This window comes from Coenobita brevimanus, chromosome 107 (assembly GCF_032717465.1).
Source record: "Coenobita brevimanus isolate Jiangsu-jjx chromosome 107, ASM3271746v2, whole genome shotgun sequence".
In the NCBI taxonomy this organism is placed as follows: domain Eukaryota; kingdom Metazoa; phylum Arthropoda; class Malacostraca; order Decapoda; family Coenobitidae; genus Coenobita; species Coenobita brevimanus.
Window position 1 is genome coordinate 5,770,604 of NC_137060.1, and position 25,719 is coordinate 5,796,322.

A 25,719-nucleotide genomic window follows, 5' to 3' on the forward strand; every position below is an offset into this window, starting at 1 on the left:
TGTTGGGTACTACGAGAATGTGCAAAGGAGTTAAGTAAACCATTAGTTTTCATTTTCAAGAAATCCTTGAGTCAAGGTAAACTACCTGATATTTGGAAGAAAGCAAATGTTGTCACCTTATTCAAGAAAGGAAATAGACAAAATCCACTCAACTACCGACCAGTATCACTGACCAGTGTTGTAAGCAAGGTATTAGAAAAGCTTATAAGAAAAGCTTGGGTAAATCATCTAGAAGAACACAGTATGATAACAGAAAGACAGTTTGGTTTCAGAAAAGGAAAATCATGTGTTACTAATCTATTGAGCTACTATGACAGAGTAACAAACACAATACAGAAAAGAGAAGGATGGGTGGACAGTATCTATTTAGATTTCAAGAAAGCTTTTGACACAGTACCACACCAAAGACTTTTATGGAAACTGTACCATCAAGGAGGAATTCGAGGCAAACTGTTTTGTTGGATGCAAGATTTTCTCATAAAAAGAGAAATGAGAACAGTACTATGAGGAAACTACTCATCATGGAAAGAAGTGACTAGTGGAGTACCACAGGGTTCAGTGCTGGCACCAATCATGTTCTTATTGTATATAAATGATATAAACAGTAACACTGGAAATGAGAGCTATCTGAATATGTTTGCAGATGATGCAAAAATACATAGGAGAATTACTTACACAGACTCTTGGAAAGAGCTACAAGAAGAATTAAATAAACTTCATGAATGGAGTAATACATGGCAAATGGAATTCAGTGTGGACAAGTGTCATGTAATCAAGTTTGGTAAAAGTGGAAAAAGACCTGATTGGGATTATAAGTTAGGAAATAAAACCCTATACACATCAAAAAGAGAGAAGGACCTAGGTGTGATTATCAATAACAGACTATCTCTGGCTGACCACATCAGCGAGAAGGTACGGACCATGTATACACTGCTTGCAAAATATGAGAATAGCATTCACATACATAAATGAAGACATGCTAAGAAGGACAATAACATCATTCATTAGACCAACTCTGGAATATACATCAGTAGTCTGGAGTCCTCATCTCAAAAAACACATAGACAAGATTGAAAAAGTTCAAAGGGTCGCTACAAGATGGATAACAAGCTTAAGGGACCTAAGCTACAAAGAAAGACTAAATAAACTGAATCTACCAACACTACAGGAGAGAAGGAAAAGAGGTGACATGATAATGCTATATAAGTGCATATCAGGGAAGGAGAAAACAGACATAAATAATTACTTAACATATGGAGAAGCATCAGCAAGAGGACACTGCAAAAAACTGCATAAGAAGAGAGGTGATAAAGACGTAAGGAAATTCAGCTTCCCAAACAGAGCAATTGATCAATAGAATGCACTACCGAATCAAATAGTGTGTGCCAAAACAAGTCACAAATTTAAGGATATGTACGATAAATATGGTTTAAGACACGGGACAGTACGAGCTTGACTCATTCCTGTAAAGATACAATTAGGTAAGAATTATGTAGGTAAGAACACACACACACACTACATACCTCCTCATCTTCCAATCCCACAAGGTCCTACAACTCCATCAACACCCCTGGAGGAAGTGAGTTCTCCAAATTTTGTTGATATATATATTGACCTATTATCATTACCCCTACAATTTTCAGGCAAATAACCGTCTTCTCCTATATATTACACATATGACAGAAAGTAAAGCTTCATTAGCAGTAACATGGAAAAAGTAGTGTTCATGTGTAGAAGGTTACAACCATAAAAAAAAAACTTGGAAAATTTTACAGTCTGTAAAAAAAAAAAAAAAAAAAATGGGAGCATAGTCTTTATGCAAAGGGGGAGAAAACATTTTTTTTTTCCCTCGCTAGCGGTAAACTCGGAAGCACTCGGAGGAGTAATTTCACTTTGTCAGCCAATTACTTGAAAACTATTGGGCGTATCGACTTCCTGTAAGAACCATGATAAAGAGCGTAAAATCTACGTATGTTCAGTTGCAGAATATAAGCCTTTGGGAGCATTTTCTGTTGGAAAAGTTGGGGAAACAGCCTTGGTTTTTTTCCTCGCTAGCGGTAAACTCGGAAGCACTCAGAGGAGTAATCTCACTTTGTCAGCCAATTACTCAAAAACTATTGGGCGTATCGATTTCCTGTAAGAACCATGATAAAGAGCAGAAAATTCTACGTATGTACAAGACATAACAATGTAATATCTATGATAAGAAATCGTTGTTACGTAGGCGGGAATATTGCATATGCTATGTGCGCATGACGAAGGTGACGTACAGACGTGAGTTCCCAGTCTTTTTTGGCGATTTACTTGAAAACTATGAGGCGTATCGAAACCAAAAGTTGCTCATTAGAAAGCTGGTGAAATTCCGCATAATATTATGGAATAAAAACATAACATGTGTGAGATAATTTCTGTTACAGTTCCTTGATTTTTTTCAAAAAATGGCTTTCAATTTTTGGCTATTTTCTCGAAAACTTCAATTCATATCACAACAAGATTTGTCTCTTTAGAAAGCTGAAGAAATTCTCTATAAAAACTTCTAATAACATTTTCCTGTACGATGGAAAACATTCGAATGGTGATGTTGGGAAGTGAACGTGATGTAGAGAAATGTTTATTTGGGTTTTCCTGTTTTTTTGTGGTGCTTATCAGCTAGAACAAACATCAACGAACAAGATGATATAGGTTTCATAGCAGTATATTGATGTTTGGGTGGAGAAAATAAGAAGAGAATACGTGTTATTTGCTGAGCGCGGGCAGCCGGGCCGGGCAGCTTCGCAGATAAAGTCGTGCGCCGGAAAACTTACTGAAACTTATCGTGCGCGAGAGGGTTAAGAAACAGAGACGGGACCCCACGAGCATAGCTCATTTCCTGTATATCACAATTAGGTAAATACAATTAGGTAAATATATACAAACACACACACACACACACACACACACACACACACACACACACACACACACACACACACACACACACACACAAATTCTCTTATATTTGGTGCCATGAACACTTCTAGCAAAGACTCACTGTAAAAGAGCCTATCCTGGAACTGGTACTGTGCAATGATGGCAGCCACAGGAGCTGGTCTGGTGATGGCTGTGAGGACGCCCCTCACATGTGCCTGGTGGCGGGCAACGAACCCCTCTGTGTAGATGATGTTAGGATTACTGGTGTCCTGCTGACCCTGGATGATCCCACCAAGCCTCTCCACTACCACCTGGACAAACACATTGAGCATTACTATTAATGTCACTGAGAAAATATGGTGAATGGCAACATTCCTTCATAAAAAAATTAATTAATAAATAAATAGTGTAATTGTAATATTCATGGGCTGAAAAACCTTTCAAAGTTTCATCATCATCATCATCATCCAGACCTCCTTTCCCACCCTAAGGCAGGGTGAGGAGTGACAACATCCAGATAAAGCCAAAGTCTGCCCAATTCAATGGGCCACGCTTCCATTCACTCATCATTCAGGCCCTCAAAATCCTGGCTCCATCAGACAGACCACAAAAAATTTCACCACATTCTGTAGGTTCACATTTACCTATCTGATTGAGCCAATCAGAGAGCAGTTACATTAAAAAGGGGTGTCAAATCCCTGGTCATGCATTTCTCCGCACAAAATTCATTCAGCCAGCTCAGTCTCCTGTCAGTCCCTTAGCCTCACTGACTTCCATTCCTCTCTTCCTCATACACTCATCCATCATATCCCTCCACCTTCTACTTGGTCAACCTTGCCTCCTCCCTCCTTCAAATTTGCTCAGATATACTTTTTTCACCACTCTATTGTCATCCATTTTCTCCACATAACCATACCATCTTCGTACACTCTCTTCAATTCTGGTGTCCACAGACTTCCTCACTCCACACCTTTCATGAATCACATTATTCTGTATCCTATCCACTCTCTGTACTCCACATACATTCCTCGGCAGTCTCATCTCCACTGCTCTTACTCCTGACTTTTCATTTTCATGCCACACCATAGTCTCACATCTGTATGTTAAAGCTGGCAATAACACTCCTTCATGTAAGCCTCATGCAGCTGCAACACTCAAGCCTCTGTTTCTTATCAAGGCCTTCATAACATCAGCTACTCTCCTTCTTGTGTCACTACTTCCCACTTCTTTTGCACATTTTCCTATCTTTTCTATCACTGTACCAGAGTATTTGAACTCTCTCACCAATTCCAGTCTCTCTTCATTCACTACTGAATAAGAGTTTTTTTCTTTTACAATGTAAGGTTACTCTCCTACCTTCAAATGTTCTGGAATAGAGCAGTCTTGCCTCAGGCCCCTTTCCTCCAAAGGGGGGAAATGTGGGATTTGGCAGTTTCCATTCACATTTATACATCCACTAACACTTGTAAACTTACACTATCACATACAGCATACTGCACTCAAAGGTACCACAGACAGGAACAGGGGACAACAACAATTAGCAAGCACTACAAACCTACAGTATTTCTATATGACAAGAGATGCACTGAAGTCATAGCTTTATCCTGTGACAACTATCAAGGTACTGTGATTAGTTATTTACAATGAAAGTAAATTAACCCCTTCATGCCCAGATGTTGACCACGCTGTTACACGTCAATCCCAGCCTCCCCAATGGCATCCATGTGCTTCATGTACCTCACATTATTTATAATTTTCTTTATATATATATATATATTTATATCCTTATGTACTTTTTCATTCTAAATACGATATATAATGTTTTGGGGATATATAATATACAGTAAATACTAGCTAAGTGGCAATATATTGGAATAATACAGTAGTCAATGTACATACATTCTGTCATGCTGTGTTGTTGGTTTGATTACTGTATATATAAAGATGAGGGGGCTTAGCAGAGGCATTTTTTTTCTTTCTTGATGGCACACCACTTGAGCCTGGCTTTGGATTATCTGGTACATCAGTGTGCCACTCCCTGAAATGGTCCATTGAACACAGACCTGGCTTCCCCGGACATCCAGGGCAGTAATACACTGTCTTTCCTCTTGTGTTCCTTCCTAGTACGCATTCTACAACGCTTTTGTTTCCCTGACTTTTCATGGCGAACCCTCGCATAAACAAGATCCTTGAGCTCTATCACTTCCACTGGCCTTTTCAATGTCTTTGTATCTTCTTGCATAATGAGAGCATCAGTACCACTGCTGTGTTCACGCATCCATTGCTTACTGACAGTTTTGATGAAGCGGAGAAATTCACCTTTGAATTGGCACACATTACGGTAGAAGAGAAAGGCATTCAAAAGAGTGCGAAATATGAAGTGAATTCCTATCTTCTTGAACCATGCCAAACTCTTTTTCTCAAATATATATGGCTCAAGCAACTGGTCTGCCATATCTACACTGCCCATTTTGCTGTTGTAGCGATCAATATGTAATGGCCTGTTGAAATATAGTCTTATTTCCAAAATATGTCTTTGTTTTTTCTACCATGCCTGATTTGTACAGTATCTGGTTGTAAGCACAGTAACTTCTTTTTTGTCTTGATATTTCACAACCAAAGTATTATTTTTTTCAAGCAAAGATTGACTGATGCTTTTCCAACTTTTCACTCATAGCTCTCTTGGGGGGCCCTCTACCACTACGTGCAACTCCAGTCAGCATTGTATTGCGTGTCAGCATGTAGTCACTAAGTCTGAGACTTGTGTACCAGTTATCAGTGGCAACGTGTCGTCCCTGATCCAACAAATCCTTCACTAGGTACACAACAATGTCCTCAGAAACTGAGAGGTGAGAAGCAGCAGGGCCATTTATTTTGTAATTACTATCTATCTATCTATAGCCCGACACCCTAATCCCGCAAAGGGTGGCCGCAGACAAAACGCCTCCAAGTCGCTCTGTCACCCACCATTTGACTACCCTTCCCCCAACTCACTCCCCCCTCCCTCATATACCTCTCAACTCCATCCCTCCACCTCATCCTCGGTCTACCCCTCCCTCTCCCTCCCTACACCTCACCTACATACACCCTCTTAGTCAGTCGTTCATTCTCTATTCTCTCCACATGTCCAAACCACCTCAGTGTATTTCTCCTAATCTTCTCAACCACATCCACATCCACCCCACAACGTTCCTTCACTTCTTCATTCGTCAACCTGTCCCTCCATGTCACTCCACATGCTCCTCTCAAGTAACTCATTTCCACTGCTCTCACTCTTGACTTGTTCCCCTCTTGCAAGGTCCACGCCTCGCTTCCATACGTCAGGGTAGGGATCACAATACTATCATGCAGTGACTTCTTAACTTCCATACTCACCTCCCTATTTCTCATCACTGCTTTCAGTGAACCAACAACCTTCCTTCCCTGCTGTACCCTTTCATGCACTCCATCCCCCAAAGTTCCATCCTTACTCATCACACCACCCAAGTACTTGAATGCACTCACATTCTCCGTATCCTCACCATCCAATTACTCTTTCCATAATAAATTTCATAGTTCCATGAATAACCACTCCACTCATCACCAGATGAGTGTAACACAAAAACTTTTACACCAAATCGTGATCTTTTAGTCCTGATAAACTGTTGAAAGCCAATTCGTCCCTTCCACAAAACAAGTGCCTCATCAGCAGCTACGTCTTTTGATGGTCTGATCAGAGTCTGGCATCATTTTCGAAGCAGCTCTAAAAAGGGCTCAATCCTTGAACTAGGGTCACTTTTTTTCACAGATGCAGCTGAAGAGAACCTCAGAAATTTCAAAATGGAATGAAATCTGTTTCTGCTCATCACATCTTTGCAAAATATAGGTGGTCCTCCAAACATCACATTGTGTGACCAATACATGTGCATATTTGGCATTTTTATCATACCCATCACCATGAGAAAGCCAAAGAAAACGTGCAGTTCCTCTGTCGTCACTGGTCGCCACTTTAGTCCATGCACTTTGGTTTACCTGGATTTTCTCGTTAGTAAACTTCAGCTCTTTCACTGATCCGTGCACATAATTTAGACATCACTTCATCATCGAAATAGTAATTAAATACTGCCCCAAGGGTAGTGAAACACTGTGCTCCCAATGCAGAATTTACACCAGCATTTTCATCACTGAACAGGGGTACATCATCAGGCCTCTCATCTGAGAAAATGTCTGCCACAAGCTGCCAGCCTTCCTCTTCGACAGGCTCTGTATCCTCGGAAAATTCACTACCACTCTCAGAGAATTCACTGTCAGATGTTGCACTGCTACCTGAATAATTTGGCACATACACATCAACTGAACTATCCCCACTAGAGTCAGCCATGGCGACGTAATTTTGCTATGTCTGTATTCGAACAGCCACCAAAAATGGCGAGAGAGGGAGAGGACAAAGGCACCGAGTTCTCCTTTCATGGGTGATGAGCAAAAACTAAAAAAAAATGCAATGTAACTGGCTAAGAAGACTGTGACGTGGCTGGGGTATCAATTATGATTGGTTTGTAGGAGGAAGGGGGCCCGTGCTTTCAAATGTATCTCTTCTGATTGGTTAGTGGGCGGAGCTTCTGATAACATCAGTGGCCAATTCCAGGCTTGAAAAACTCTCCCACACCTCTGTACCAATGAGTGAAACACACTAGAGGAAGACTGATACATCAGGACGTACCAAAGTACGTCCTGGACAGGCTCACCAGGCGCCATGTTGACGTGTATGCGTACGTCCTGGACGTGAAGAGGTTAAAACTGAAGAGAGAGAGAGAGAGAATGTTGAAAATATAACAAGTACTATAAGGATTCTACTGCTGTTAGCCTTGTCGGGAGAGACTACTTTCCTGCATACTGCTATTTCACATCTGTAGGCTAAAAGATGATAATAATAATAATAATCATCATCATCATCATCATCATCATCATCATCATCATCCAAATGCTGTCAGGTTAAAGAGAGGTGCCAAATCCTTGGTCATGCGCATCTCCGACCAAAATTCATCCAGTCAGCTTGATCTCTTGTCAGTCCCTCAGCCTTACAAACTTCCATATCACTCTTACTCACACACTCATCCACCATATCTCTCCACCTTCTTGTTGGCCTACCTTTTTTTTTTTTTTTTATGTGTCCAACTCTGGGCAAAGGCTTCAGGGCCTATATCTTGGGGGCAGCAGCCTATCCCAAGGCCCAGTAGTCCTCCTACACCTCCACATGTCACCACTTCGGGGGTAACACCCACCGTCCATATTGAATACATGCTAGGGCTTTCTCATACAGGACTGGTGTATTGGTATTAGCGGGGGTATTTTTACGACATGTCGGCGGGTCATCTGGTAGATCAGGAAAGTCTGCTTTTTATGAAATTCAAATCCTTAAACTGTTCCCTGCCCCAGCCAGGGTTTGAACCTGGGTCCATCAGTACTGCAGGCCGCCTCTCTACTGATTCAGCCACCGCCTCCCCCACATCAAATTCGCTCAGATATACCTTTTTCACCACTCTATTGTTATCCATTCTCTACATATGACCATACCATCTCAGTGCACTCTCTTTGATTCTGGTGTCCACAGACTTCCTCACTCTGCTACCTTCACAAATCACAGTATTCCGTGCCGTATCCTATCCACCCACCGTACTCCACATACATTCCTCAACAGTCCCATCTCCACTGCTCTTACTCCTGACTTTTCATTTTCATGCCCCACCATTGTCTCACACTCGTATGTTAAAGCTGGCACTAACACTCCTTCATGTAATGATAATTGTAATAATAATAATAATAACAATAATAATAATAATAATAATAATCTATCTATCTATCACCAGACGCCACAATCCCGTAAGGGGTGGCCATTTGACTTTGTTATTTGTTTTATGGGGAGGGACACTAACCCTCCACCAACCCACTTGTTGACACGTAGGAAGCACACATGGTTTGGTTATATGGTTACCACCCAGCGTTGCAAATGGTTTCTTGGCTTACAGGAAACCATTTGACTTGTCACTCAATGTAAAGCCACCTGTAATGGAAAGAAAAGCAATAAGATGTGACAGGAAAGATGGGAAAAATAGGAATAGAGGAGGGCGGGCACAGAAAAAGAATGATAAAGGCTAAGGAAGTGAGTGGATGATGGTCGCCACCACCTACCACCAATAATAATAATAATAATAATAATAGTAATCGTGTTGCTAATATAATTTATAAAGGCTTCAAAATGCTTGCATGCATTGGCTTTGGTCATCTAAAGGTGGCTCTGTTTGCTGCTCAGTCTCTGGCAGCCTCCCTATTCAATCACTTATCCCTGATGTTACACTTTATGACTCTGTCCCAGGTCTTTTTGGTCTGCCTCTCACAACCCTACTGCCAATGTTCACACTTCTCTCCTTCCACACCCAACTTTCATCCTTCAACATCTCAATATGCCCATACCATGTCTCAATGTACCCCTCCTCATCACAGCACTAATACATTCAAGTCCCATCCTTCCTCTCAACTCTTCAATCACGATCCTAGCCCCCTGATGCCTAGCATTCAATTATGCATGTGAAGATTGCCTGGCGTGAAAGGACTGAACTTGCTGGTGAATCTCTTGAGTGTCTGGAAGAGTTTTTTTTATTTGGGAGACAAGTTATGTGCTGGAGGTGAGGCTGGAGCTAGCTCTGTGGCTAGAATGAGGAGTGGTTGGAAGAAATTCAGGGAGCTGTTGCCTCTCCAGATATTAAGAAGGCTCTCCCTCAATGCTAAGGGATCTTTGCATGCAGCATGTGTTAGGAGTGTAATGCTGTATGGTAGTGAGACCTGGGCAGTGAAGGAAGTGGATATTTGCAAGCTCAAACGTACAGAAATGGCAATGATTAGGTGGATGTGCAGTGCGTCCCTGAATGTAAGGCCTGGTGGGGCTAGATTCACGATGGAAGAGTTAAGAAGTAGGATGGCACTGGAGTGTATTGATGCCGTAATGAGGAGAGGTAGACTGAGATGGTTTGGGCACGTGGAGAGGATGAAGGATGATAACTGGGTGCAGAAAGTGAGAACTGTTAATGTTTGTGGTAAGGTAGTGAGAGGTAGCCTGAAAAAGACCTGGGACGAGATAATTGAGTGTGACCTAAGGAATATGGAACTAAATATGGAGACTGCCAGAGATCGAGCAGCATGGACAGCTTCCTAAGGCCGACACACACAAGCACATTGGAGCCTTAAAAAACGAAACGAAACGAAGGGTGGACGGTATTCATAACCCTTTAAATGATCCAATTACTGAAACAATGAAACCTCACCTTAATGAACATCTTTATACAGTACCAAAATTCAGATATAATGAATCCCCTGACCCTATCAGACAATTCTTTTTATGTATAGACAAGTCCAGGATAAGGAGCACATCTGACACCAACTGATATTTTTTCATTATTATCTATTGAAATGAAGACTAACATTAGTTGTGTACTGCTTACAGATATATTATTTACAACAGTACGGAACACAGGCCAAACCCATAAAATAATGATTTATTGATGTCTTATAACCTGTCCTATGTGGAGAATCTATCAGGCCATTTATCATATATACTGACCCTAGGTCCAGTATAGCTGGTCCCTATCAGACGTCTTATACAACAAACATTCAGATTTACCATCCAGAAGTCTTATACAACAAACGCTTGGATTTACTGTCCAGCTTTTGCCCCAATTGGTCCGTTATATCGAGGTGTCACTGTATTTATGATTACTTTTATAATCCTAATGTCTTTACTCACATTAAGATGAGGTGAGGTCAGATTCAGACAGCAAGAAAAACCATGACAGAGGCAGAACTACCAGAATTCTGCCTAATTAAATGGGCCACACACCCTTTCACTCATTATCCAAGCCCAGAGAACCTTGACTCAACCTTACAGGCATGAACATTCACACTTAAACACTTCACATATCCCATCCTGAACTGTGAATCCAGTGATGGCTGTGACAGTTTCTTGCACCTACCCTCATATTTATAAAGGTAAAAGTAATATGGTGCAAAATTATTTACCATGAATCATTAAATTTTTGCACATACAATATGCTCGAAAATAGTGACTATAGCTCTTTCACCTTACCTTGGCCCACATTTTCATTCTTTTGTAATAATAATAATAATAATAATAATAATAATAATATTAATAATAATAATCTGGTCTTTTGTTTCTCAAAAGTGCCAGTTCTTCCTTTGAGAATTCAACAGCACTCGACACAGATACATTATTTCTACAATTACATGAATTGTGACATTTCTCATATATAATACAAGCTACATCATATATATATGAAAGTGGCAATAATTAAACCCTATAATCATCCATCATGGTACCTCTCTCCAGGTCATAGCATTTTGAAAAAAGGAAGGCTTTCAGCTGTCTCTTAAAGGATTCAACAGAAAAGAGTTTCTTATGGACAATGGCAATCTGTTATATAATCTAGGGGCTCTATACACAAAAGAACGATTGGAGAAAAATGACTGGTGAATGACTCCAGGCTCGTTAAGATGCAAGGAGTCATCTTTACCGAGTAACATCACTCCCAGGCGTGCCGATAGGAGTTTTAACAATTCAGCAAGATACTTCGGTTCACCAAACTTAAGAACCTTGAATGTAATAAGACACAGTTCAAATTTAATTCTAGCCTTTACTGGTAACCAATGCAACTCAATCAGGAGCAGGGTAGTTGAGGTTCTCGGGAGGACACCAAAGATAAGCCATACTGCCCTGTTCACACAGACTGAACTTTTGTTAGCATATCGTTTGGAAGACCAATCCACAGTGAATTACAATAATCAACACGAGACAAGACCACTGAATGGACCAATGTTAAGAGGCACCGTCTATTCAGGAATTTTCTCAGAGTACAGATTTCTGATACGCAAGTTACACCCTCTGACAACCTGATTAATATGTTCTTTGTAATTTATGACTTAAACACCCAGATTTCAAACAGAACTGACTGGATGAAGCTGTGACACACCAATGTTCAAAGCCAGGGCATTATCAGCGTCATCACCCCTTCTGTTTCCTCTGATGATGATGATCTCAGTTTTACCATCATTCAGCTTAATTTTCCTCTTAGCCATCCAAATCTTAATATCAGACATTAGAGATTCAAACTTTGTCTTAGCATCGTTGATATCTGACATCTTAACATGGAGCTGGGTGTCGTCAGCATAATAATGATAGGACACATTGTGAGCATCAAGTACAGACGATAAACTACTTGTGTAGACAGTAAATAAAATTGGACCCAACTCTGATCCTTCAAGGACTCCGAATAGAAGGGGAGCAGAATCAGAGCTAGCGTAATCAACAACCACTCTCTGAGATCTGTCTGGCAGATACGACTTAAGGAGCAAAAGAGCACTATCACGAACGCCATAAAATACAGACCATCCAACAATAGTTTATGATATACTGTATCAAAAGCTGCAGACAAATCCAACAGAACTAGGAGAGAGGACATCCCACTACAAGTGTTTGCCAACAAGTCACTATGAGTCCTTGTTAGTGCAGTTTCAGTTGAATGGTATTTTCTGTATGCTGATTGAACAACAAGAACAACTCTGTTGCGTTCCAGTAGTGGTAAGAGTTGATCAAGTATGGCCCGCACAATAATCTTGAATAAGAAAGACAGTTTAGGGATGGGATGATAATTTGTCATGCTCTCGACATCAAGGCCAGGTTTCTTAATTAGCGGCCTACGCAAAGCACGTTTCTCAGACTGCATAAAATTACTTTCTAAGAAGCATCTATTTATTATGTCACAGATAAATTCTGCAGCGTGCTCATACACATCAGGCAGTTGTGACATGTTACACGGATCGAGTGGGCAAAATGTTTTATTAAGTTCTCTGATGTAACATTTGACTTAGTTTACATCCAGCGAATGAAATGTTGAAAGCAAATGATCCCCCAGTGCACCATGGTTGGATGTCAACTGAGTACGCTTCATTAGGAGAACTGTTGTCTAAATCACTTCTTATGCGAGATATCTTAGATGTAAAAAAATGAAGCAAAATCAGAAGCCAATTGGGCATCAGATACAGAAGTTGGTTTAACAATTACAGTACTCCCCCACTTAACGAATGGGTTAGGTTCCTGGAAAACCGTTTGTTACGTGAATTTTCGTTGCACGAGCCAAGTATAACATGGGTTCAATTGGGTTTGGTTCCAGACTTCTGATTCCCCCCCCCCATCCACTAGAATTCACCCTTCGTTGCTCATTATGAATAAATATTTGTGTATCTTATGACTCCGCACCCCATATTTTACAACTATTTTACATAGAGTACATCTACATTCTACAAATACATATGGCATGCAAGTGGAGAATAAAATATTTACAATGGAGCCAGGTCATGGAGGCGAGCTATAGAGTTTGTTTTTTCACAACGTTCGTGCTGCCTTACTATATCCAGTTTAGCCTCGAGGGTAAGGATCTTCCTGGAGGCCTTGGCTGCTTGTTGGCTAGGTCTAGTCGCAGGACGTTTAAGAATGGTGAGCGAAAGTAATGCAGTAATGCATGTGCAAGCTTGGGAGGGCTAGAGTTGTGTTGTTTTGAATACAAATATGAGCATTGTGTTGCTAGAGGTGCTGCCGTCAACAGCTGCTAGTCACTATGCGCAATTGGCATCTGTGATGGATGGCACAGCTGATTGTCGGTAAAAAAAAAAAAAAAAAAAAAAAAAATCGTTAATCCAAGTCTAGGCATTCGTTGTGCAAACAAAGGGTAGTAAAACACAATTTTCATTAAACCGAATTTTCATTGTCTGAGTGTTCATTGTGTGAAGGATGCCTGTACATTCCTCCGACCAACCACATTGTTCACAACTGCAGACAGTTTTCTTTTATTACCACCACATGAATCAACTTTATTTTGATAATACCTAACCTTTTGGGCTTTTGCTGTGTGAACGATTGCTCTTCTCACGAAAACATAATGCAAACGAGTACTTCGGTCCACTGCAAGTGCCACTCACATTCTGCCTTTCTACCTTGTCTACACAAAGAATTAATGGAAGGACCATACCATGGAGAATTAACACATACAGAGATTGTTTTTACTACCTCAGGGCAATAATGGTCAAAAACTGACCTAAGCTTATTGTTATAAATATCAACCAATTCATCAGAAAAAAGATTTGAAGAAACAATGTAGTTTAAACGCTGATCAATTTCAAGACACATCAACTAGCGGTCAACATACCTGTAATTTCAGAACCTGATGACCTTTATAAATGAAGGGGATTTCAGGACATCAAAACTAAGAGTGATCAGAGCATGATCAGAGATGAGGGGGTCAACTGAGTCAACCTCCACATCTGATACACACCTGCAACCAACAGGGGACAAGATCAAGTCAAGGACACGTCCTGAGACATGAGTTGGATTACTCACATGATTGAAAAAAAATTGTTCTGGGTGATCAACTCAAGGAATTCTGATGAAAATGGTTTTGACTCTGGACTGTTAACCCAATAACTGAAATCACCACAAACAAGAAGACCTCCAGATTTAAGAGAAAACACTTCAAGAAACTGCCCAAACTCCTCTATATAACCTCGATCTGTGCGTGGATGACCTGATTGACAGACAATTGCAATTCTAATGGTATTCTATTGGAAATTTATTAATACTTCCATATTTTCAAGTGAAGATGGGATCAGGTCTGAGTCAACGAGAGAAACGTTTGCAAGTGCTGAATAGATGAGTGCTGCGCCTCCTCCCGGATAGTCAGCAGCAGGCCTGGAAATACTTATAATAGAATGTGTCTTAGGCAAAGCATTACGAATAGTATCGATATCAGACTCATACAACCAGGTTTCAGTCAAGCACAAAATGTCAAGTTCATGCTGATTGAGAGTTTCATTAATATAGTTTATCTTATTACAGATAGAATGAATATTTAAAAGACCCATCCTTAACTGGTTCAAGAGGGATGTAGTGAGTTTTTTGAATGGTCAAAATTGGTGTTTTCAATCAATCTATTCCTATGAGAAATCACAATTGGGCAGTCTCTACTTGATGCAAAATGGGCAACCGACTGTGAGTTTGAAGAAGCATGTTGAAGTCTTAAGGAAGAGCAGTTGATGTATTTGGGAGAATTTCTGTTACTACAATCCTTAGATTTATGGGCTCCAGCACAAAAGACACATTTAGGTTCATCATTTTTTCTAGAACATCTCTCAGATGTATGACCAAAGCCCTGACAGCGATGACACTGTGTAACCCAGAATCTGTCAAAAGCACGGCATCTTGTAAGATCCACAAAGATATAGTTGCCCTGTTCTACAATGGAGAATCTCACCTCTGGCGACATCTTCAAGACAGCAGTTTTGGTGTCATTCCTTGTTCTTGTGAAGGGAAGATTGAGGGTACAACCTCGATCAACGAGCATCTTAATTTTATCACTTTTTCTCAGAATGTTTGGGATGATGTCAGAGTCGCCCAAGGAAGAGGGAAGGCCTGTCACAGTCATTTTTGGCAACATTTTCTTTTGCTCTGATATACAAAAATTCCCTCAGCACTCAGTGGCAGAAAAAGGTACTGCTATGGCTCTACACCCTTTCTATAACACTCTTTTGTGACTAGCATCATATAGGGAGAAATGAAAATTTTAAGCCAGGTGACGATAGAGAGAGAGAGCGAGAGAGAGAGAGAGAATCAAATACCTAAAGAAACATGCAAGCTCACCTCAAGCATAAAATCTCCTGGCAGGTCGTACTGCTTCACCAAGTCAACAATGGTGGTGAACCCGCTCTGATGAAGTCGCTCATTGATCTCCTCTGCCACAGAGTCCAGATAAGCACGGGTAATGAGCTGGCCCAGGACATAGTACAGGTTGGGTTGAGAGCGAGCCAGCTGTGTAGCATGACGCTCCAATACGCTGTGGTCCACTGACAGCGTTTCCACGAGGTCAGCCACATTTACCCTCCCTGGTCAAAGCAGAGAAGGATGACCTCAGTGGCCTCACATTCATAGACACTACTTTTTCAACAACATAAGTAGTAACTGAAATCAGTCAAGGAGCAGTTTAGGTAGACAATAATAAATTATGTAAGTCCAGGGCCAGGATCCCCCTTAGCAGCCATAAACCTGGAAAAGCTTAAAAATGCACAAAACAAAACTCTGAAAATAATCAAATAATGTTCAAAAACTACAAACTGCACCAAGAAACAAAAGTGCTCTCGATTAAGGACTATGAGAACATGAAAGCAATTCATCACTTCAGCACAAGATCCATCCCACTCCTACAAGTATTGGTTACACCCCTACCACAAAGGAACAAAAAATGAACCACTTCCCAATACTACACAGAATTCCTCAACAGCAACCCTCCTCCTCCTCCTCCTCCTCCTCTACCCAACCCTACAATTCACAAACCTGCAACCAAGCACACAGCCACCACAGCCATGCAAAACCAACAACCCAACAGAATCTCTCATGAATACCCACTAGACGTTCATTCCACAGAAATCACCCTTCTCAGAGATGCACGACTGTACTTAACTATTTAATGATCGGGCCATCATCATCCTGTTTCAGTACCAACACAAACTACAAATCATGAATCATCTACACTGTTCTTATTGTCAAGTAGCCCCTCACATCACACACTTAACCCCTTAACCGCGGGGCGTCACTTTCGTGACGCTTGGGAGCAAGGGATCATACCACGGGGCGACACTTTTGTGATTCTGTGTTATTTTGAATTCGCCCGGGCTTTGAAGTGGTGGCTTGTATCATCTATCAGTACTGCCAATGTCCCACACTAGTCAGCACTCCTAATCTCATCTGTACTCCTATCCATTGTTGACAATTTAGCCATTTCTCCCCATTCTTGACTCCCCTCCCTACCTCCCCTCCATTACCCTATCCTCTCGCCTGCCCAGCCATGCTATGCTAAGTAAATCTTCCCTGGAATTTTTCAATGATTTCATCCATTGAAATAAGCCCTATGCCCTATTCTTATACCAAATAATATATACAAGAAAGAAATAAGGTGAGAGAGCCATACACCTAGAATTGGCTAATTATCACCTGACAACACCTCATGTGCACTCGTTTGCTAATTTTTGCTGTTTATTTCCCCTTGAAATATGCCGTATAATCTATTTTCGTAATAAAAATATATATAAGAAAGGAAGAGAGAAGCCTAAGTGATATTTACATTCACCTGGAACTACCTAATTATTGCAGGCCACAACACTGTATTCTACGCTAAGTAAATCTTCCCTGGAATTTTCCACTGATTTCATCCATTGAAATAAGCCCTATGCCCTATTCTTATACTAAATAATATATACAAAAAAGAAATAAGGTAAGTGATAGTGCCATACACCTGGAATTGGCTAATCATCACCTGACAACACCTCACGTGCACTCGTTCACTAATTTTCGCTGTTTATTTCCCCTTGAAATATGCCGTATAATTTATTTTCGTAATAAATATACATATAAGGAGGGAAGGGAGAAGCCTAAGTGATATTTACATTCACCTGGAACAACCTAATTTACTATGTATTGTCTTGGTTTCCTGCCAATCATTTCATTGCTATATATTAGCAGGTCTCATAGGGCTGAAGTTGGTAGTATTGCACCTACCCTAGCCAGGCGGCAGGAGGCCACCACTATCAGTTCACTGTCGTCTTTGAAAGTGGGAGTATGTCTGATTTGCTCGTGCTAACTTCCGCCGCTTTATAGTCCCATGCAAAGGGCCCTGTGACCTTTACCCCCTACTAAACCTCGTGTGGAAAGAGGTAAAGGGCTGACAATTGATAGAGAGTGACTATGATCTTTTTACTGAGTAAAACAGTGCAAGTGGAATTGTAAATAAAGTGTAAATAATGTGTAAACGCAAGAAAGCAATGAATGTAAATATAAGTGAACAGTGGAAAATAGTTTTATAAGTTACTTCAAGTGACAGTGCATAACATAGTGTAAATAAAATAGAAATGTAAATACTGTAATGTAAATAAAGTAGAGAACGTAAATAGAAATGTAAAAGAGTGGTATTATAAGAATACGAGTATATATACTGTACTAGGAGTAATGAAAGTGAAAGTTTCACTCTAGCATGTATGAATACTATGAGTTATGAGAGTGAAGGTGAAAGTGACATTCACTCTCAATGCTAGTATACAGGACGAGAAAGTGAATGCTACGTATTTTACTGAAAGAAATTGAATCCCTACAGTGACAATAAACTACTATTACTGATGGAAACTTATGGATAAAGACTGTAGATATATATATAAGTGTTATATAGTAACAAAAATATAAACTGTGAGTGTTTTTATGAATAATTGACAACACTAGCGGTGAACGATCGGAAGTGGGATGGTCATACGCCCTCGTAATTTTCATTGCTTTCACAGTGTTTTTTGGGGGGAGTATGGATTCCAAACTATTTGAGAATCATAGATTAGTGTTTCTAGTGATAATATCAGGCTGTGGTAATCATATTACGAGTTGTCGGAAAGTGTAAAGTGGAGACTTCGTTACTCAACTTCAGAGGTCTCCACAAGTCCTACGGTACTTGGTGAAGGCTCAACAAACACCCAAGGAGAAAGCTGAAGGTATGTGCCATAAGCATATGTGATTTTAATATTCTAGGACTAATAACTGATTTTTGGCAAATATTTTTAGAGAGTATGTCAGAGTGCGAATATGCCCGCGGGAGCCACAAGTCAAAGCAAAACAAACCCGCGGTGTAAGGGTTAATGGATCTCATTCTCACAACAATCTATCTATATACTGCCAAATGCCTAAATCCTGTAACGGGTAACTACAAACAAATCGCCTCCAAGTAGCCCTGTCCCCTACCATTTCTCTGCCCTGCTTCCAGCTCACATTCCCCTCTCTCATAAACCTCTCCACTCCATCCTTCCAGCTCCTTTTGCCTCCCCCTCCCTCTCCCCTCCTCCACATCACTTACAGTGGCGTACCCAGAAAGTTGAAAGGGGGGGGGGGGCCTTTTTTTATTTATTTTTTTAACTGTGCAGCCAATGACTTTGGCGAGCGTAGTGAGCCCATACAGCTGGGGGGGTTTGGGGGGATGCTGTAAGCCCCCCCCCACTCTGAGAAAATTTTACATTTTGGCCAATTTTATGATTATTTTGAGGTCATATGGAATGGATAAATGACATAAATATAGCATATTCTAACTTTTAAGTACTCTGTGCCACTGAGTTGTGATTCAGTCTCCAATAACATTATACTACTAAAATACAAATGCTCACATTTTGATCAAACAACTTTACAACTGTAAATAAACTAATAACAAATTATATATATATATATATATATATACATAGTAAAACCTCACTATATCGGACTAATTGGGGCCCAAGCCAGTCCGAAAAAAGCGAAAGTCCGACAAAAGCGACATCAGGCTCCCCCCCCCCCTGGACTCCTCCTCCTTTTGTTATGCACAGAGGCTTGCTTGTCATTCATGCATTTATTCTCTCTCTCTCTCTCCGCACTGGGCACTTCTATTTTACTTCACATGCCAACGGCCATATCACGTTGAGTACACCGCTTCCCGCCCGATCAGCGAAGTTAAGCAATGTTGGGTCTGGTTAGTACTTGGATGGATGACCACCTGGGAACACCAGATGCTGTTGGCATCCCTACGTGTCAAGTGGGGTTAGTGGAGGATTAGTGCCCCTCCCTGTAAAACAATTAACTCTAAGCCCTCGGCCACCCCGTTTGGGATACATGGCGTCTGGCAATGAATGAATGAATGAATATTTTTGTTTTCGTTGTCACCTTCATCTTCACCTTCCCATTCATTTTTACTTTCACTTTCAGTTCACTGACATTCACATTCACTTTCATATTCTCTTCCATGCTCATTGACCTTCACCTTCACACTCACTTTCACTATCACTCATTTTGAATTTCCCTTTCACCTTCACTTGCAACCTTACTTTCTCATTTTCACATTTACCTTTCCAATTATTCACTCACCTTCACTTTTGCCCTCCCTTCTTTTACTATCACATTCACCTCCACCTTCACTCACACCTTCACTTTCACTTTCTCTTTCACCTTCACTTTCACTTTCAACTTTTCTTTCACCTTCACTTTAACCTTCATCTTCACTTTTACATTCATTTTCACCTTCACTTTCACCTTCATTTTCTCCTTGGCCTTTACTTTCACCTTCACTTTCACCATCTTCACTTTTACATTCATTTTCACCTTCACTTTCACCTTCATTTTCATTAACTTTCATATTCACTTTCATCCTCACTGTCACCTTCACTTTCACCCTCACTTTCATCTTTCACCTTCACTTTCACTTTCGACTTCACCTTCACTTTCACATTCACGTTTACTTCCACCCTCACTTTGACTTTCACCCTCACTTTCACCTTCACTGTCACCCTCACTTTCACCTTCACGTTCACCCTCACTTTCACCTTTACGTTCACCCTCACTTTCACCTTTCACCTTCACCTTCACTTTCACATTCATGTTTACTTTCACCTTCCATCTTCACCTTCACTTTCACTTGACTTCACTTTCACCTGCACTTTGACATTCACTTTTACTTTCATCTTCACTTTCACCCTCACTTTCACCTTCCACCTTCACTTTCATTTTTGACTTCACTTTCACCTTCCACCTTCACTTTCACTTTCACCTTCACTTTCGCATTCACACTACCTTCACTATCACCTTCACAATGCCTTCACTAATTTTCACATTTTCATTCTCTCCCGGAGACAGAGACAGAAGGGGAGGAAATATATAAGGAGAGAGAGAGAGAGGAGGGACGAAGGTTACGCCTACCTCCCTCATTTGTTTATGCCAAAGGAACGCCACTTGTCACTTCTGTATTTAACCTCTCTCTTCTCTCTCTCTCTCTCTCTGTTAACTTTGACATTCCATATTCGCTTGTGTGCTCTCTTTTACCCTCACTATTACACCCATTTTCACGGTTATTTTCATTTTCATTTTTACCTTCTCTCTCTCTCTCTCTCTCTCTCACCGGAGAAGGGACGAGGAGGAAGGGAAGGTATGGAGGAGGAGAGAAAGAGGAGGGACCGATGTTATGGTATCTCCTCCGTTTGTTTGTTTATTCAAAGAAAGGACTGCTTCTGGCTTTACTGGACTTTTCCTGATGCATAAGAATTTAGTCCACTTGGCTCCTCGAGTCCGATAAAAGCAAATTCCGCTATACTGAAGTCCGTTATATCGAGGTTGTATATATATATATATATATATATATATATATATATATATATATATATATATATATATTTATACAGAGTAATTCACAAGTCCATGAAACATTTTAGAAATTCACCATATAGATATCTGCCACATCAGCAAAGGTGGACACACTGAGCATTTGTAAGGTATGTAAAAAAAAAAAACTGGAGAGTTTACCTATATTTCCGTGTAATAAAATGTGCTATCTGTTGCGTCGTTTATTAGTGGTGAATTATTAAAATATTTCACGGACTTATGAATCACCTTGTATATATATATATATATATATATATATATATATATATATATAGATAGATAGATAGATAAAAGGGGGTTTATATATCTATATTTATCTATTTATCTATCTATCTATATATATTGCAAAAGGGGGTATATATCTCTATCTATCTATCTATCTGTATATAAATATCTATACTGCAAAAGGATATATATATATATATATATATATATTCGGCCATACCACGCTGAGTACACCGCTTCCCGTCCGATCAGCGAAGTTAAGCAACGTTGGGTCTGGTTAGTACTTGGATGGGTGACCGCCTGGGAACACCAGATGCTGTTGGCATCCCTACGTGTCAAGTGGGGTTGGTGGAGGATTAGTGCCCCTCCCTGTAAAACAATTAACTCAAAGCCCTTGGCTACCTCGTTTGGGATACATGGCGTCTGGCAATGAATGAATGAATATATATATATACATATATATATATATATATATATATGTATATATATATATATGTATTGCAAAAGGGAGGACCATGGCCCCCCCCTCAGTATGCCACCGCTCACATACACTCTCCTAGTTAGTCTCTCGTTCTTCATCTTCTACAAATGACCAAACCACCTCAATGTATTTCTCCTGACACTTTCTATCACATCCATATCCACACCACAATGCATCTTCACTTCCTCATTTGTCAGTCTGTCTCTCCATGTAACTCCAGATGCTCCTCTCAAATAACTCATTTCCACTGCTCTCATTCTTAACTTGTGTCTTTCCAACAAGGTCCACGTTTCACTTTCATACGTTGGAGTTGGCATCACAATACTGTCATGCAGCGACTTTTTTTTTACTTCCACGCTCACTTTCCTGTTTCTTATCACTGCTTTCAAAGAACCAGCAACCTTTCTTCCTTGTTGTACCCTTTCAAGCACTTCACCCTCCAAACTTCCATCCTTAAGAACCACACTACCGAAGTACGTAAACACACTCACATTTTCCATTTCCTCTCATCCAACCTCACTGTACATTCAGTGGCTTCATTTCACAACAATCCTTCCAGACAAAATATATCGCTGGGAGCTCCAGCACAAAGTGATGGGTTTCCTGCTGTCCACCCAGGACATGGCTATATATATATATATATATATATATATATATATATATATATTTTTTATTGCCAGACACCACAATCCCATAAGGGGTGGCCATTTGACTCTGAGTTATTTGTTTTATGGGGAGGGGCACTAACCCTCCACCAACCCACTTGTTGACACGTAGGGAGCACGTATGGTTTGGTTATATGGTTACCACCCAGCGTTGTAAATGGTTTCTTGGCTTACAGGAAACCATTTGGCTTGTCACTCAATGTAAAGCCACCTGTAAAGGAAAGAAAAGTAATAAGAAGTGACAGGAAAGATGGGAGAAATAGGAAGAGAGGAGGGCAGGCACAGAAAAAGAATGATAAAGACTAAGGAAGAAGTAGGCAGCACTACATCAAGTGAGTGGATGACGGTCGCCACCACCTACATATATATATATATATATATATATATATATATATAAGTAATCACTCTAATATCTGGACGCCCAATATCCGAACATCCCCACTAACCGGACATAATCATCCTGGGATCAAAAAAAAAAAAAAAAAAAAAAAAAAAAAAACGAATTTTTCCCGCCCATAATTTGAACTTGCCGCACGCAGCGCGGGAGAGCATTGTTGTGGCGCGTCATTCCTCCGACGTCCGATAGAGCGCCGCTGCATCCTCCCCACTTTCCGCCTGTCTCACGCCACGAGTGCACGCTCGTCGTTATGGCTGCCCACGTGATCGCTTTTGTGGTGGTGTCTTACCTGCTGCAGGCACTCCTGCTGCTCTCGGGCCTCTTCTTAGTGTGTGTGATGATGGCCCCACCACCTAAGAAAAGGAAGAGAGTGGTGTTGACTCTGGAGAAGAAACCGGAGATATTAGAGAAAGTAGATATGGGGTGGTCTTCTTCCTGCATCCTCCGCGAGTTTAACCTGGCCTGATCTACTTTGTTCGATATTAAGAGATCCCGAGACAAACTCATGCAGTACACTGCTGACTTCTCGTCGAGAAGCAAACGCAACGTGGAGAGGAAGGTGATGTTTACCCCCAAGTTTGCAGAAATCGACCGCTCCACGTTGATTTGGTATTGACAGCAACGTGCTGCTGGTGTGATGGTATGTGGAATGGAGCTGAAGGCTGCTGCTGAGAAGTTCGCCAGGCTTCATGATGCCCTAGACTTCAAGGCATCCAAGGGTTGGCTCTTTGCGTTCAAGTTACGGCATGGCCTTACCAACCGTAAAGCTCATGGCGAAGCTTTGGACGCTAACGAGGATGGAGTTGACGAGTTTCGGCACAAGGTGAAGGGCTTGATCGACAGGAAGGACCTCACTCTCGGTCAAGTCTACAAAGCAGACGAAACTGGTCTATTCTATCGCTCGCTGCCAACGAACACTCTAGCCGAGGAGACGGAGAAGCGTGTACCTGGCCGCAAGCTCTCCAAGGAATGGATATCTGCTTTGTGCTGTGCCAATGCTAACGGCATGCATCAGCTTAAGCCCGTTGTTGTTGGCCGAGCAAAGCAGCCACGGTGTCTTCGTGGGGTGATGGATGTCCTTCCTGTCGTCTGGTACCATTCTTTGAAGGCATGGTTTACAGCCGTGATCTTCAAAGACTGGTTCCACCGCCACTTCGTCAAGGAGGTCATCAATTACCATACGAAGACACTGGGAATCCCGTGCGACCATGTAAAGGCCCTCCTTCTCCTCGACAGTGCACCTGCCCACCCGTGTGACAAGGACTTGGTTGCTGAGAATGGCCGGATTAGGTGCATGTTTCTGCCACCTAATACAACTGCTCTCATCCAACCAATGGACCAAGGAGTGATCGTGGCAACAAAGCGCCTATACTGAAGGAAGTTCCTGGACGAGGTGATGGTTGTTCTCGAGGACGAGGATGAGCGCAGGGAGGGATGGGACACATGAGGCCAGCGGACTTTGGAAAACCTTCGCCGCTACAACATCAAGTCTGTGCTGTACAACTGGGCTAGTGCATAGAAGGAAATCCCTGTGAAGACTCTGGAAAATGGTTGGTCTCGTCTGCTGCTCGGAACGGATGTGGAGTACGATTTTCTAGGGTTTGACGTGGATGACTTCCATGCACGGCTACATACGCACAGCAATGATGTTGATGTGGACGATGTTTGTGAGTGGTTGGATGACGACGAGGGCAATCCTGGGTATCAGACATTGTCTGATATCGAGATCGCGTCTTCAGTTGCAGGTGTCAGTACCGAGCTTGAAGATTCCGACGAGGAAGGCGACGATGATGCGGACTCCTCTCAGCAGGACACTACTCCAGCCATCCCCAAGCTTAGCACACTCTGGGAACATCTAGAGTTCGTCCTAGACTACCTGGAACACCCGGACTGTGACAGGGAGATGGGGCCCTTGGGACTTGCGGAGGAAGTGCGTGCTTTCAGGCAGCGCATCATCAATCGTCAGAATCATCGGTCATTGCGTCAATCAACCATTGACAGTTTTTTCAGGCCCGTGACCCCTGCTGTGCCCAGCCCTGGCTCCACTCCGTTGCCTCCCCAAGACAGGCCCTCATGCTCTGAGCCACAGCCCAGCACATCAGCCACAGTGGAGTCACCGCTCGACATGAGTTTGCGGCTGTCTTCAGAGTTGTCTGCAGTGGGTACGCCATCACCACGACCCAGCGACGACCCCTAGGTCACCTGCCAGTGATACTCTCGGACTCTGACAGTGAATAAACAGCAAGAACTTCTCCACTACACCACACGGGAATTTACAGTGTTGTGCAGTGAAAAAAACCGTGTGTTGTGTTAAGGATTTACAGTTGTGAGAGAAAAGACTCATTTGGAATAAAATTTAACGTAAATAGACTTGTTTGTTTTTGCTTTGGAAAATTATTAGAAGAATGGGAAAAGTTAAAGTGCAGAGTGCAACACTTAGTAAGTTACAATGGAGCATTAGTTAGACAAGAGTGCACACTGTGAAGAGAACGGACTTCTGTGTGCGACTGACTAAGTTCAGTGCAAGACTTCATGAACAGTGTACTGGAAGTGCTTCAGGAAATCCTTCTTACTGTCAGAGTCCGAGAGGAGGCGGTTATTCATCGAGGTGGCCATGGACTTGCTGTAAGTAGGCAGAATGTTTCATACTGTACTTTTTTCCATACTATACTTACCTCATTTCACTCTTTAATGTCCTTTATTGGTGTGAATAGGGTATTAGGAGCTAGGTATGTGCAGT

The 25,719-nt window shown here is 41.4% G+C and overlaps 1 protein-coding gene and 2 non-coding genes across 3 annotated transcripts in view; 2 read left to right on the forward strand and 1 right to left on the reverse strand.

Moving 5' to 3' along the window:
* Ufl1 (UFM1 specific ligase 1) overlaps positions 1–25,719 on the reverse strand; it is a 130,788-nt gene that overhangs the window by 70,944 nt on the left and 34,125 nt on the right. Inside the window, exons 3-4 of the mRNA XM_080285588.1 lie at positions 15,647–15,888; positions 3,032–3,221 (exon numbers count right to left, since the gene is read on the reverse strand). Of these exons, the coding sequence (XP_080141714.1) occupies positions 3,032–3,221; positions 15,647–15,888 (432 nt within the window). The remainder of the gene's footprint in view (positions 1–3,031; positions 3,222–15,646; positions 15,889–25,719) is intronic.
* On the forward strand, positions 19,463–19,581 carry LOC145416836 (5S ribosomal RNA). The gene has a single exon (XR_013900359.1). It is a non-coding gene; the product is annotated as a 5S ribosomal RNA (ribosomal RNA).
* On the forward strand, positions 21,643–21,761 carry LOC145416838 (5S ribosomal RNA). Its single transcript, XR_013900360.1, has one exon. It is a non-coding gene; the product is annotated as a 5S ribosomal RNA (ribosomal RNA).